The sequence below is a fragment of the Salvia hispanica genome, chromosome 2 (assembly GCF_023119035.1).
Source record: "Salvia hispanica cultivar TCC Black 2014 chromosome 2, UniMelb_Shisp_WGS_1.0, whole genome shotgun sequence".
Taxonomy (NCBI): Eukaryota; Viridiplantae; Streptophyta; class Magnoliopsida; order Lamiales; family Lamiaceae; genus Salvia; species Salvia hispanica.
The window spans coordinates 1,673,622-1,689,817 of NC_062966.1; the positions used below are offsets into that span (position 1 = coordinate 1,673,622).

At 34.0% G+C, this 16,196-nt stretch overlaps 1 protein-coding gene across 1 annotated transcript; it reads right to left on the minus strand.

The window, feature by feature from the left end:
* Nucleotides 1–3,028: 3,028 nt before the first annotated feature.
* LOC125205204 lies at nucleotides 3,029–15,993 on the minus strand. The gene is made up of 22 exons (XM_048104027.1): nucleotides 15,777–15,993; nucleotides 15,196–15,326; nucleotides 14,654–14,738; nucleotides 14,263–14,316; nucleotides 13,923–14,014; nucleotides 13,733–13,836; nucleotides 12,707–12,782; nucleotides 9,908–10,367; nucleotides 8,680–9,018; nucleotides 8,388–8,597; nucleotides 8,181–8,279; nucleotides 8,032–8,104; nucleotides 6,890–7,017; nucleotides 6,515–6,800; nucleotides 6,212–6,429; nucleotides 6,011–6,135; nucleotides 5,209–5,326; nucleotides 4,324–4,379; nucleotides 4,138–4,231; nucleotides 3,888–4,062; nucleotides 3,543–3,656; nucleotides 3,029–3,036 (listed from the first exon to the last, which is right to left on the minus strand). Exons 1-22 carry the CDS (start codon nucleotides 15,831–15,833, stop codon nucleotides 3,029–3,031), a joined length of 3,102 nt encoding a protein of 1,033 aa, XP_047959984.1. The 5' UTR covers nucleotides 15,834–15,993.
* Between the last annotated feature and the right edge of the window lie 203 nt (nucleotides 15,994–16,196).

Genomic DNA, 16,196 nt, shown 5'->3' on the forward strand with positions numbered 1-16,196 from the left:
AAATTGCACTTATTGCCCCTGCTCAAATATAAAAAAATTTCCTTTATAGAATTTTGCCCCTCTTACAATAAAATCCTGGATACGCCCCTGTTCGTCCGTCCACAATTAATTAGCACTTACTTTTTACTACTTTTGGTTATGGAGCTTACATTCCACTAACTTATCATACTCACATTTTATTATAAAATTAATATATAAAAGTAGGGTCCACATTCTACTAATTTTTTCAACTACTTTCGATTATATTTCTTAAAATTCGTGCCAAGTCAAACGGTCTGAATTAATCATAGACGGATGGAGTACATTTATTTTACACAAGTTGTTTTTTTAGGCATGTGATTTAAGAAATTTGTATTTAATGGTAAATGGGAAAAATTGTTGCAGGGAAGAAAATTAAGTAGCACTATGATAGAAAAAAGATAAATTACGAGAGAATAAAGTAGTACGGAGTAACATACATTAAAGTAGGGGTGCCATATATGGTACTCTTATGTTCCTTGCTAAGTGATCCATATTTTTTTTTTTTGGATATTCTAAGATAAATGAGTCATTTCCTTTTTTTACACCTTCTCTTACTTGATTCACCTTCACTTAACTAATAAAACTCTATTTTCTTAAACCCTGTGCCAAAAAGAAATGTTTCACTTAGTGAGGGACGGAGGGTGTATATGAGTATACCGGGTACATGATCACGAAATTTTTGGTAAATGTGCTACCTAATATCCTACGAGAAAACTATTTCGGATATTCAGTTTCGATCGAATAAGTGACCGAAGGACCCATGATTTTGATCACACCCGCCATTTTCAATCCCCAATCACATGATTATCGTGCATTTTCATAAAAGGTGGTGTCCTGTTTTATCATTTTCGTTCGCTCTGATCAAGAGTCCTACTTAATTTTTACTATAAATGATAAGTAGACATTACATTTATCAACTTATTCCACTAACATATTATTATATAATTAATATATATAAGTGAGAAGTATATTCCACCAACTTATTTAACCAATTTTTTTTTTGAATTTCTTAAAACTTATACCAAAACCAAATAGGGCATTTCGTAACTTAAATCTCAAATTAATAATATTGGTTATATAAGCGGTGTCCATGGCGAAATTACTCTGCATTTTAACATCCATAGGGCAACCAACCTATATTCATTCTCTCGTAGGAGATGTAAATTGCTTGTATATTTACGTTGATCTTTTTTTAATTACTTTACATGCTTCTTTCATGGAATGCGTTATCACAATATGACTTTACCTTATAGGCCTATAGCTTTATATGTTTTTTTAATTCTACTAACACAATTATTTTCCACTTTCAAACTTCCGACTTTGAAAAATACTTAGGTATACATCAACCATCTTTATTGTTATAGATATAATTGTGAATAATTATAATTTGACCCCTTTCCGCACGTGTGAAATTCAAAACAGCTAGACTCATTTTCATGCCCATATTTAAAGGGCGGCTGCAGAAATTTTGGTCAACTCTTAATTTTTTGGTGCTATTAATAATAGTTTCATGATTTTGGTACATAAAATCTTTGTCAGAATAGAGTTTAATGGAGTATTATTTTATGTTAAAATTACCCTGAATTTTTTTTTTCATTAATTTGAAAAAAAAAATCTAATCAATTTTTTTTGCCAATGTAACAAATTTATATAATTACTGAAAAAGGATAGAGCTAAAATTTATGAGTTTCTTTTGATATGTGAGATTAAAAAGATTAATTACTTTGGTGTATTTTCATTCATTCATAGTAGGATTTGGTAATATTAGTTTTTATATGAAGATGTTGAGTTATTTGATTTCCGAACTTTAGATAATTTATTTGTTATTTTTAATTGATTTTCTTTATCTTGTTTATTAAAATGTAATTATGTGATCAAAATAAATATATTATGAGAGAATCAAATAATCATTTCACTTAACTTGGATCTATTTGAATAAGCCTAGAATTTATATTTATCCCTATTTCTTAACTATGACGTCGATAAAGTCGGTGAATTTATTTTTCATGAAATTTTATTTTCCCAATACTTGAGAACCAAATATTTGCAAATCAGCATAGACTTCCTTTTATATTTGGTCTTTTGATAATCTTTCCTAATCACAGTTATTGATCCTACGTGGCGGCAAGACTCAAGAGATCAAATGTATATATGAAATACTCCTCTAAATCTCTCCGTCCACCAAATATGGTCTATTTTTTTACCTTTATTTAGAACGTTCACAAAATCTTTACTTTTTTTTCCCTGATAAGTACACCTTATTTTGCACTGTTTCATTACATTTATATTATATTATAAAATTAATACCCCTTCCGTTCTCAAAAGGTACGCACTTTAGATTCGCTACGAGTATTAATTCAAAATTAATAAAGTAAGAGAGATGTAAATAAAAAAAGTAATTAAAATATTATTAGTAGAGAGTAGGTTTCATCTCATTTGAGAGAAAATAGTATTCCAAATTAGAAAATGCATATTCTTGTGGGACATACTTAAAAAGGAAAGAATGCATATTCTTGGAGGACGGATGTAGTACTATTTTTTTATTATAGTCCGTCCCGGAAAGGTATGAACTTTCTAATTTAGGAATAATTAAACTTAAACAACACATTACCCTTATACATCATTTTATTTACAACTTATACTATTAATGATGTGGAGCCCACTCTTCACTAATACTAATACTTACAGTACCATTTATCTTTCTCTCTTACTTTACCAAATATATATTAAAATCAATGTCAAACAAAATATTCATATTTTTCAGGGACGGGTCGTATATAAAAGTGAGACCCACATTCTAATAATTTTTTCAACTCTATTTCTTCATTTCTTAAAATCTGTGTCAAGTCAAATATGAATAACATTTGGCGGACGGAGGGAGTACTCGATCATTTTTCCTCTTTTCTCATTTCTAATAAAAAAACTTATTATGAAAAACGTGTGTGCTTGTTGTGTGTGGAAAGAGAGACATACCGACCATCCTTTTTTATGAACAAATCTCATTTAGTCAATAGACTGAGAATTTTCAGTGGGGACAAACTTTACATTGATGATCCATTTGAAGGAGTTTCGTCTATAATTTGTTGGTCGATAATTTGTTATAGTGACGCATTCTATTTATGGCCATCGAAATTGAATTAGTGTTTGGAAATTCTGTAGGATTGTAAATTATTAAATGTGGTCAATGGTCAATTATAATTCATTTAATTGTAATACAACTTCCTCCCTCCCACTTAGGATCCCTCCCACTTAGGATGAAACATTTTCCTTTTTAATTTGTTCCGATTAAGATGACATATTTCCTTTTTCAAAAACTCTCTCCAATTAATACACCTTACTATTTTTTCACCCCCATTCTCTTTCCAATTAACACACATTAATCAATAACTCATAAAATCCCGTGCCGGCCAAGGAATGTGTTATTTTAGCCGGGACGGAGAGAGTACTATTTTGGCATGTAGTATTTGGAACTTGAACTTTCAAAACTCGATCTTCAATGTAATGTGATAGCGATATATAACCTTCTGAATGAGAAAATGATGATACATAAGGAACAGGCTCTTCACCTTTTGAGCCACCGGTGCTCTTTTGTGAAGATGCTACATAAGGAACAGGCTCTTCAATATCAAGGTCATCTGCAAATAATGAACACTTTCATGAGCATAATTATTTTAAATTTTCTTTCTAAAATATTTAACAATTAAAGTGAAGTGCGACTTAGTTGGTAAGGCGCTGCTTCCTCTCCAACCAATAGGTTGGGAGTTCAAGTCACCACAACCATGGAGTGAATGAGGAACCATTATTGATCCTCCTTAAAAAAAATAAGAGTAGCAACGTATGATAAAATGGTGTACAACACAACTCACCTATTTGAAGTTCCAAGTCTTCAAAACTAAAGGGTTCAGAAAACGGAAACCGTGAGAATATAGATTCTAAATGAGCAATCACCATCTCACGACCTTTTGCATTATCCATATGTTGCTCTTCTTTATCACCTTTCAAACCCTTTATCAGATTATTCACAAACCCAGGCAGAGCTCTCTGGTAATGGAAAAAAAATATAGTTTAAACGGGTTCAGGTAATGAAATCTATAAACTGATTGTAGTTATGACTACCTCTTCCTTCTTTTGATTTTGGAAGTAGTTAACATCAGCATCGGCAGCTGCAGCAAGGACTTCATCGTGTAGGCTAGGCAGCGGCTTACGAATCCTAAGAAAACATAGCTTCTTGTCAGGGCTAATTGGAGACAGATCGGTTTCCTTTTTTTTTTTGGGGGGGGGAATTGAAGGAGGACAGAAGACCTGAATTCATCCGCATATGCCATAAGAGATACAAGAGCAAATTCACAACCATTGACCTGTAAAAGATAGAGACCATAGTGCAAGTTACATACCCTCACAAAACAAGATTGAAACTGCTGCTCATAATTTAGTGTCTTTAACAATTGATACTGGAAAATATTGGTTTGAAATGCAGTATGCTACACTAAAGCATATCAAGAGCTGGGATGATATAACAAAATTAAAAGTAATATACGAAGCTGAATGGGAGTCCAGTAGTTAGAATTGGAATTTTGCAGTGTTAGGATGAAAATCTAAGTAACGCCCCATGTTAAAAGCTGCTTAAGATTGTATGATCACATTATACATAATATTTGCTCTCTTTTTATTATCAATATATCAATTTAATATCCCCGGTATACGCCCCCCACACCTCACATGATGAAATCAATAAGTTCACAACACTCTGAATCTAATATTCGGTTGAGCAACATAATCAATTTAATCTGGAGTTTTAAGAAAATGCAGGAGAGTAGTTCGACAAAGACCAGCACGATATGCTTTGTTTTACTTAAGCTAAATTACCATGCAGGAATATTTTTTAGTACAGAATTTCTTTTCAATAAATGGTGGAAAAACAGAATTTTATAGGAATGGGAAGAATCTAATTCCACTAATTCAAGAACTATATGCAATAAAGTACTTCATCTGTCCCAAGTTAGGTAAGACGTTTCTTTTGGGCACGAGATTTAAGAAATTGGTGTTCAAAGGCTAAAGTGGCGAGAGCATAAAGTATGAGAGAGAAAGAGAGAACAAAGTTTTTTGCGAAAAAAGGAATCGACTCAACTACCTAGGGACAGAGGGTGTAAAATCTAAGAGCAGATAAAACTCTGTATAGGTACCAACCAGCGTAATCTGCCCTTCCTCGGAAGCACTGATTGTCTTGTCCATTTTGTTCTTGAAGTTCCACCTTAGTATTGACATCAATGAGTTCTCACCCAGCACTTTAAGATCTGGTAAAGACCTAAGAGATACACACCATTATTTCTGCATCCAAAGAAGTGTGAGACAGTAAAATAATTCTAAGTGTATATTTAGTATGTGGATGATTGCTATTCTCATTTTATCATTTTGATAAGCATATACGACAGGGAGCCCTAACTTAATCCAAAACCATGGTCAAAGGTAAAGGGTTGACTCCCTCTAATATGTGATTCCACACTTTCATGTGGACCCGATGTGGGATTCGTATCACATTTTGTTATTTATTTTAATATCTTCAATCCTCCCCTATTAAAGATAATCGTTCTCAATAATTTTTCATATAATTGACTAAGATAGTTATTAATGGCAAGTGAGTTTTCCAGAGTACCTTATACAGTTATACCAATCATGCCACAGTGATAATGGAGCATAATAAAGCCTGCACTTTTCTTCCAAGACTCCATTTTGAATTAAAACTATCTTAAATGGGTAAATCATATCCTTTTATTAGTATAAAGTACCTTGCAGGATAACCAAGAACTTGAAGCATTTTCAGTGCATGTAATCAAGTTAAATAAACCATGCAGTTCACAATTTAAAGTTTTAACAGAGCCCCGCTTGGTATTAAATCACTTTGTCCAGTATAAATCACAATGAAAACTGTGCACCTAAGAGGGTATCATGGTCTAAAAAAGTCAGATATGCAACAGAATAAGAAAGTAACCTTAGTTCAATTTCTCCACTTTGATAGAATACTACCACTCCATATCTTTCTGCATCTCTCTTGATGACTGTACTCCAGGAACATTGTTTTCCATGTTCTATTTTGTTGAAATAGTTATTATCCCCCTAAATTCAAGAATTTCTTATAAGGTGTGAGAGAAAATTCTTAAATTAACTAGAGAACCAGTTGAAAGACAAGCACCTGAATCAAAGACTCTAAAGTGTAAAAGTAGAAGGCTTCCTCACAACAAAGTAGAATTTGAGATGCCACCATCTTGTTCCCAAAATCAGACTCCACTGCTATAGCATTTGGTAAACCACTCTGATTCTTATGAATGGATATTGAAGCCTCACTCTGAGCGTCGGTATGCTGGGAGTATGTGAAAGAATTTTTGGACCCTTCACCAAGATGACGCTGGTCTGCACTCAAAATTCAGAAAATATAAATATCTGATTCTGAAAGACTGAAACACTGCATAAAATTGTAAGCAAGGAGCACACTTGCCTAATATATGCATGCTTATTGCGATAGATTTTTCCTTTGGATGCGTTGGCTGTGAACTGATCATATTGCCTGTGGAACAGTCCATCAAGACCATCTGAGCATCTTTGGTCAGGACAAACACAACCTCTGGACCAGGTGCACTTTCAGTTTCATTGTCAGATTTGTCAGCCAGGTTATGACGAGTTGGACATGTTCTAACAGACAGAGATGTGATAGGAGACTTCGAGTTAGATATACAGTCCGTAACAAATATAACTGAAGCTGAACCGGTGTCAAGCACTGCGATCTGTAATAGGGACAGCATAATTTTAGAATGAAATTTACAGGTTAGGAAACAATTATTAGTTTATTCATTTTGGTAGAAACAGTTCTTGCCTGTCCACATTCAAATCCAGCAACAAGTCTGACTCCAGAAGTAGCAAACCTTAAGGCACACACAGGAGAACTAAGGATGGAATATATGGTTGAACAATAATTTCCCTCTTGAGGTAGGCAATGGTGAACTGTAGATAAGGTAGATGATGTTCATCATATCTTTAAAGATTTTCTCTGTCAGATAAGCTACTAGAAGAGGCAACAAGACTCATTCAAAGGTAAACTGTAGATAATATAAATGTTCATATTAAAAAATGTAAGCTACCATAACTACTGAAGACAGTAGTTATGGTAGCTTACAAGAAATGTCCACAGTTCATACAAGAAACAGCATATAGTTCATAATCAAGAGTGTTGTTTTACGATGAAGCCAAATGTTTCCATAAACACTCTTAGGAAAAACATCTATTTGCATTGAGAGCCATGAAGACTTGTACATAATGCACAAATACTGAAACCCAACTTTAAGGCTAGATTACTCACTTAATTAGAAGCCCAGTCTATACAATTGTGGTCACTTATTATATACTCCCTCCATCCCATTGTAGTAGAGACGTTTCGTTTTGAGCACTCGTTTTGAAAAAAATGATAAAAAATAGTTAAAGTGGAGAGAGAGATAATAATATAGAGAAGAGTCTTCCCTACATTATTATCTCTCTTACTTTACTTTCTCTCCACTTCAACTATTTATTATCATTTTTCCAAAATGAGTGTTCCATACGAAACGCAGGGAATGGAGGGAGTATATGAGGTCAAAGAAGCTGAACAGCGAACTAATTTGAAACTGACTCCATATATGAATTAATTGCCTCAAGTAACACAACATTGATCCTAATCTGCAATTACAACACAACTTTTAGAATGTTGTGATTACAACACCACCTTTTAACTTTTTTCAACCATGCGAAGTTTGCCTCACATGTAAGCTAAATAGACATATTGCAGATTAAACAATGTGAATTCACGGCTGTTTTGAGGAAGTTGTAATTGCAAAAAAAGGCGGTTATTTAATGCAGCATTTTGAAAGTCATGTTCTGATTGCAAATTAAGGTAAACTCAAGAGATCAGCATCATCACATGCATCTCTATTGGGTTGTGCCAAACGAGCCGCCAAAACTTCCACGTCATATTATGAACGATACCTTGATGTTTTGTTTCAGTTACAATGGTGACAGTTGCTTGATAAGAGTCTCCTTTCAGCTGATAAAGGAAAATCTGTACAGAGAAATCAAAGTTTAGCAGCGTTATATCACCACTTTTATGAAGCTACTGACAAACAAAATTTTCGTACCAAACCAGATTCGTTGCCAACAGCTAAGGTTAAGTTTGGAGGATACAAATCCAATGCTGATATTGGAGCATTAGCACCAGTAACTTCAAAAACCTTTACCTGCAAGCACATGGACCAGTAACTTCAATACCCTTTATGCTGTTGAACAGTATGTATAGAGAAGTCACCAAAACCATCAGTGCAATTGATAGTTAATACTCTACTTACCTCAGATCCTAAAACAGAAACAAGTGACAGAACAGGCAAACTGGCATCCCAGATTCGTACAGACCCATCATGATACCCTCCAATATAAATTCTCTCAACAGTATAGCATTCGCTTGTAGAAATTTGACAAGGAACACCACCTCTAAGAGGCCACATTGCACTCCCACCGGTCAGCATTTTATCTGGATGCTGCTTTGTAGGGGTAAATGCCTAATATAACTATCAATGATCATTAAAATGAAAGAAAACCGAAAAGTATTGCACACAAATCAAGGCAGATAATATCCGTTACCTTTGAGAGTGAACCAAGAACATTCCCCTCTGAACCCATCATATAAAGCTTACCCACAGTCATATATGGTTCTACAGTGGGTATGAGTGAATTATACTGTGAGGCTTCCATACAATGATTCTTTCCTCTCTCAGACTTTAACATAGACAGTGAAGCATATTCATAAAAATGCAATTGCCCTGGACTGGTCAAAACAAAAAATGACGTGCTATTACTTTGGTCTGCCTTATAACTGTTTGATATTACAAGAAGATCTGCAAAAGATCCATGGAGGGTGAGGTCAACACGGTCAATGCACTTCAATCTTGATAACCCAGAAGACCAGTTGAGGTCAAGGATCTGCATTGCGCAAGCAAACTTTCACTAAAAATGATATATTCAATGCTAGAATGAAGGGCAATTTGAGAATCACTTCTAATTCTGTATAGTACTTGGTGAAAGTAGTAAGCCATAAATTTACTGAAAAAGATAGAGATGGTCCAACACAAATTTCTTTGAAAACATCTAACCTAATAGCAGATATAATTTGATTAAACAGACAATGAAAGACTAGTTTGAACTCAATATCTCTTACTCCCTCCGTCCCATTCAAGATGGCCACCTTTCCTTTTTTGTTTGTCCCAATCAAAATGGCCACTTTCCAATTTTGGAATAACATCCTCTCTCCTCTCTCCTCATTAAAATATTCAACTACTTTTTCCTCTCTACTTTATTCCACCTAACAACTCTTCCTAAAATCCCGTGCCACTCAAGAATGTGGCCATCTTGAGTGGGACGGAGGGAGTATTATTCTTCTGTGGCTTTAACAACTACGAAGCAATCATAAAGTTCCACATAAAGACTTTCATCTCTTAAAACCATTCTCGGCTCCGTGTGTCACGTGATTTCCTCTATCACCAAATAAGTATGAACATTAATACACTTCAAGACAAAGTTTAGTGAAGATTTGGACTCAGGGACACATATTGTTCAATACATAACCCATTACAATCTATGTATGTATTATTTCCTGTATCAATCTGCTTGAACAAATGGGACCTCAATCTGATTACAAAAGGATTGAAGATTGATAGTAGGCCAACTTTGTCCGAGGTGCAGACGAAGAGACATACATCAAAAGAATTGGCAACTAAGACCTGGAAATATGGTTGGCTTTTCTTTACTAATACAAAAAAGCATAATGTCAAAGAAGGTGAGAAGATCAACTACATTCATGGCTCAAGCATACCGTTAATACTTCTTCAGCTCCAATATCTACTCCACCATATGCAAAGAGTTGACCTCCATAACCATTATGAGCTTTGCTGGATGACCAATGGAGAACAATGACAGGAAGCTTCTTATCCCCTGATGACAGTTGTATCTTAACAACATCATCAGGTGACTTCTGAGAATTCTGACCTTTATCACTGTCAGAAGCTGATAAGTTCCATAATAAAATATCTCCATCCACATAACCAACAGCTAATACGGATCCATCAGGTGACACCCAACACAGAGAGCTTATTTCCTTTTCTGTTTCTTCATTATCTAAAGAATCATTCAGATGGGTGTGGCTCTCATTGTCGGAAAAATTGACAACTGCACCACCTCCAAGTTGCAGATCTCCATAGCCTTTAACGTGGACAGCTTTGTCTTGTGTAACATCCCACAGAATAATCGAACCATTTTCATAAGCAATCAAAACCCTGCAAAATAGCAGACTGGTCAGTGTTGACTGTAATAACTGAAACTTCTACCAAAATCCACAATTTCCATTGCTTAATTGACTTAAAAATGGAAATCTGTATCCTATCTAGAGGATTGAAAAAAATTCCATTCATTTAATTACCAGCATCACCAAACATTCCAAGGAACTACTACCATGAAAAATATAAAGGAAGTTTCAAACATAAACTAACCAAAATTATAACATGAAGTGATGGAACTAGGAAAAGAGAAAATTAAACAGTAAAATTTGTTTGCAATAGAAAATAGTGTACAAAAAAGAAATCTTAGATTTGTATTTCAACTGTTTGTCCAAGTAGATTAAGCAGAAAACTAGCTCATTTCATTGTAATTCCAGGTATACACAGCCTAAACTCAAGCCTGGAACACATTACCCCAATGAAAAATGGAATATGGCCATGCATGACATAGAAAATACATTTCAAAACAGTTTTTGGGAGGCACCCAATAAATATGATAAGACGAATTACTGCAATCTTGCATCTGAGTATGTCCCTGATTATCTTTCAGACACTAAAGAACATGCGGAGCAAGTTGGGAAGATTGGAAGATAATTAACTTTCCCTCCTCTAGAGTTACATGTCATCTCACAAACTCAGGTTTGTTTCTTCTTTGGGGTCAATCTATGAAAAAGTCCCATATTTTATCAACAGAAACAGGAAAAACGCTGTGTATTTGAAAAACGCATAGACCATGTGCATTTTCCACTTAAATTAAAAGCGAAGCAGCATACTCCCCACCCCCTTCTACCAAAACAGACCACACTCACACACACAACGAGCCTCCCTTTCCAGCTGATTTTCGCCACTTTTTTGGCAAGATTTCCTTCATTTTTCTTATTTCTTTACCAATTATGTGTATTATGATTAATGTGATGTTATTTTTACTTGGAATTTGTTGTTTTGAATATTATTTAGAATTTAGGAAGCAATTTGTTGATATATGAATTATGATGCTAAAACAAAGTTAGTTTGATTATCTTAGCATGTTGATAAGTGAACTAAATTCTGTTTGGAAATATTGTTTCTAAATTAGTGTGAATTTGTAATGTTTAGGATGTAGGAATTATTGGAATCATTGTTTAGAAGAAGGGTAGTGGTATAATATATGGGAATTTATGAATTGGGGAAGTATGCTAATTACCTAATACCTATAGATGAAGCTAATAATTGAAAAATGAATCATAGGTGACTTATATTGGTCATCATGGTCTTAGAAGTTGAAAGTTGTTCCCTTTATCATCTATCTTCTCCATGTTAGAAGTTTTACATTTTTTCTGAATGAAGTATACAAATGACCAAATGACAAAAGTTTCTCCTTTTTCCTGTTCACCTTTGGATAACATCTTTACTGAATTCCTTGTATGAATAAGATATTGGAGGCGCAATGGCTATAACCTCTCTACAGTATACCTTCCAAGAGTTTCCATATTTATTCCATACCATCATGCAGAGACAACTCTTTTCTTCGCGTATATTCTTGTGTGTCCATGCCCATAGTAATGTAGAACTATTTGATGAGATTTATTTTCTACTTATATCATTTGAAATTCTAATCAGTGAATAATAAGTTACTAAATTTAAGCACCCCTAAGAGGTGAAATCCTGATTCATCAATGTTGATCAAAATACTAAGTCTAACAGAAAAGGTTTGCTGTAATTTTAGTCTAAACAACTGATAAGAAAACTACCAAATGGTATTCATTTGCCAATCAGAACGATACAATCTTTGGAAAGCAAGATAAAGAGAAGAAATCTATTTCCCAAGCAATTGGAAACAAGAATTTGCACAAACAGGTGAAAGCAAGCAACTGAACGCCCTCGAGTACTAATAATTTAGGTAGGTTCGAGGAATGTTGTTGTGGATATAGATTATTGAAAATTTGAAATGGAGCGTCAGAGTAGAGAACTGATGATGCGAAACCGCGGTATTAGCAAGTGATAAAATATCTGAATGCACATACTAGAAGCTGCTAGTTTTTTTAAGGCCTATGCAAAGGTCAAACCCAATGACATGTAAACTTGTGGAAAGGCTATCTGACATAGTGTAGTAGCCAATTATCATACTTGAAGCATAATATCTTTAATCAACACTGTTTGTGCCTTATCCCTCATCCAAAGTTATATCACCAGGATATACAAAATTGTGCTGGAGATGCCTCACACAATTTATGACAATCTTAAAGCAGAGTATTGTTGCAGCTGTAATAAATTGCAAACCCCAGGAGAAATTGCACAGAACTGAGGTGATTAATTTCCAAGAAATTAAGAAGTGATTCAGTGAATCATAATATATTTACCTATTCCCAGACAAACAAGGTTGTGAGAGCACGCCAACAATGGACTGATGATCAGGCAATGTAATCCCAGATCCTTCTACAAAATTTAAGGCATTGGCAAGTTACTTAATGATGCACTTTAATCATTACAAAATAAAATTGTAAATCAGAAAAATAGAAACAAGATTGACTACAAATGAATCAGATTTATGCCCAATAGGCCAAGGGCATGACATAAATATAACACACACATATATATAGGATTATTGGGTATGGATTTGGTAAAAACTATACCTAATGTAGGAGCATAGAAATATAACATATATATAGGATGATTGGGTATGTATTTGGTAAAAACCATATTCAGTGTAGGAGCATAGGAATTTAGGTCTTTGTATATATTACAATTTACAATGGTTTTTATGATAATTTTCTTTATACATACAACACATATTTAAATAATAATGCTATTAATAAATTATAACGATATTTTTTTATAGTTCGTACACTAGGAAAAGATTTTTATAATATTCACTTCTAAAATAAAACTTAATATAAAAATATAAACCACGAACAATGAATCCGCTATGGAGCAAAATGAATTCACTAGGAAATTGCATGAAGCCAAAAATAAAAAATTTGTCACCTTTGGAGTTCAAACCCGAACCATGAATTCATTGCCTAACAGTGCCTTATAGAATATTAACCATATATATGTGGGTGTATATATACATGGGTTGGCTACTACAAAACCACTTTTAAGATATAAATTATGAACCATGAATTTCGATGTGGAACATGTATGAATTTGCTAGGAAATTGTATGAATTCGAAAATAAAAAATTGTCACCTATGGGATTCGAACTCTGGACAATTTTTTGAAAACAGTGCCTTAAAGATAGACTATGCAACTATTGTAGATTTATTAAGTATTTAGGTCACTAAATCTTCACAAGTTATAAATCCTCAGCCTTCTTGCATTATCACCACTAGCAAATCAAACTCATAAGCATTACTTTTAGAATGTCATTCTAGAGATCCAGTTACCAGCAATAAGATTTGGAGGAATGTGGTATGGTAATGGAGAAATGTTTTTTTCTTCAGCATCATACTTTAGCACTGACAGGAAGCCATACTCATCTCCAAGATATCTGGAATAGGAAGGACATTTATGCCATGTCTGATGCACTATTTTCAGAGAAACACAAAAAATACTTTAGAACTCAAAATCTCTTACATGTAATTGGTTCCGGAGATAACAGAAAACGCAGTTATAGTGGATTCCCATTTTATCTTAGAAGATATACACCTCATCCCAAGATCCCATACCTAATAAAGTTGCATACAAATAGATGTTAAAAGAAGAAAAATGGTGGTTGATTAGAAAACAAAAAATCTATACGAGTATCAGGCATAAGATGGAGATAAATCTATAGCTAATTTTGGAACTTGAATATCCAAATGGTAACTATAAAAATTATGAAGATTGCCAGGGGAGACAGAAGGATTTTACCAGAAGATAAGCTAGAATACAATACATGCACAATTGCACACAGTAAGTTAGACTGAGCACATACCTGGATTTCATTTTCATTGGAGACACTCGCTAGAAAACCTTGGTTTTGCAGGAACTGAAAAGAGCAAGTGTAAACCAAAAGGTATGTAATAAGAACTTCAATCATTTATGAATGGGTGACTGATCTAAATGCAGTCAGTGTCAGCATCATTATCATGTAAATATAGGAAATTAATAGGAAACCATTCGATAGAGCAGTATTACAGGTTGACGTTGAACAGTCATAATCTAGTGAAACATTCAGGAAATCAGAGGAGAGGCCTAGGTTTCCAAAGGATTTAAAAATTTCATGCAAAAAACTAGCAAGAAGTAAAAGAAGAGAGATGAACTAACTCCTTGATAGACGGAGGAGATGGATGGAAGAAAATTGTCTTACGACTATAGTAACAAACCTCTAGGTACTTAAACGGTAAAGCTGTAGGAGAGATAAGAAGAGCTTCAATGTTGTCACCACCAATCACTTTAATCCTGCCATCCCTGCAGCCCATCCAAACAAATGATTACTAAAGTACGGATAGTATACCATCTTAAGGGCTAGATCATCCACTGTGATCAGATGTTCTATCACTCAACCATGTACCCAGCTATCTTGTTCCATATCACTTAACATGAAAAAGAACAAGCAATAAAATCTATGATGGTTAATTATAGGCAACGAAAATGGACACAAACGTGAGATGATGAGTTACTGCAATCGGAAGAGAAAAATTATGCTAAATTGGAAGGAATGAGGTAACAATAAAAAAAGTAGCTTATTAACTACTGAAACTAGATGCACGTTACAACTGAACTTACAAGATTAGTAAATTATTGGAAGTAAATAATTGCTAAAAGTAAAACAATATACACCAGTTTGTATGCCTCATAAATGAATAACAGCTACCAAATAACAAAAGACAAATGCACCGAACATCTACTTGGACATTGAACGTACAGAGTCCCTACTGCCAAGAGGCCTTGAATGGGATCAAAAGCAAGAGTCGATGCAGTTGATGGGATGCCATAGTGAACAGCGACAAGCGGTGCCAATTCAGAAGACGCCGTCGTTTGCTGAGTAACATCTGGCTACACAATAATATAAGAAGACAACCATAATTATCAGTAAATTCCACACGGATTGCCAATACTGGAAAACAATGATTGCGTAGGCATTATATGCCCTGTGACAAATTCAATAATTTCTTGGAATAGCACAGCTCCAAACTTTTGAGTATCATTGTATCAACAACAAAATAAAATTTAAAAAAAAAACAAAAAACAAAAGCCTCCAAATACTATATTGGCAGAATATGGCTTTTAAACTTAATTGCGATTAAAATCAACAAAAAACAGAAAACATATGCATGACTGTGAGAGCTCCCACAGCAATCATAAAATTCCAAATTTCAATGAGTAAAACCCAAACATTAAACGAGCGCAATTCATCAAAAAAATTCGAGCTTTGATTCGCAAAACAATATGAAACGAACCGGAAATTTAAAATAAAGAAAATTAAGAATAAATTATTGAGCTCACCTGGGAAGAAGGTGATGGTTGAGGCTGAGTGGGTTTTTGGAATAATTTAGCGAACATATTTATATCAATGAAATCGGGAAATCGATTAACAGTGCTTTTGACTTTAAAAATTGGATGCAATTAATCTGATTCAGTCGTTTTCTTGTGCAATTTTGTTGGACATTGATTGTGAGAACTAATGTTCAACGGTGGGTAGTCGGAGACGATGGGTAAGGTATATTCGTCGCCTAAATTAGTTTTGAACTTTTGATCAATGTTTTAAAAATAGGACTAGTGAACGAACCAGAGCAATTACTGGTTCACGGTTCAACCGGTTTAATCATTAGTTGAACCATTATACTTTACTATTTTAAATACATATAATTAAAATAAAATATATTAAACTTACATATAATTAATAGTATATACAAACATTAACCT

Bases quoted from the DNA above. Each gene is read 5' to 3' on its own strand.
- LOC125205204 (XM_048104027.1), bottom strand. From the start codon at position 15,833: ATGTTCGCTAAATTATTCCAAAAACCCACTCAGCCTCAACCATCACCT. The intron at 15,327-15,776 runs GTGAGCTCAATA...ATTATTGTGTAG, and splicing joins AACCATCACCTTCTTCCCAG to CCAGATGTTACTCAGCAAAC. The intron at 9,019-9,907 runs GTATGCTTGAGC...TGCGCAATGCAG, and splicing joins GAGCTGAAGAAGTATTAACG to ATCCTTGACCTCAACTGGTC.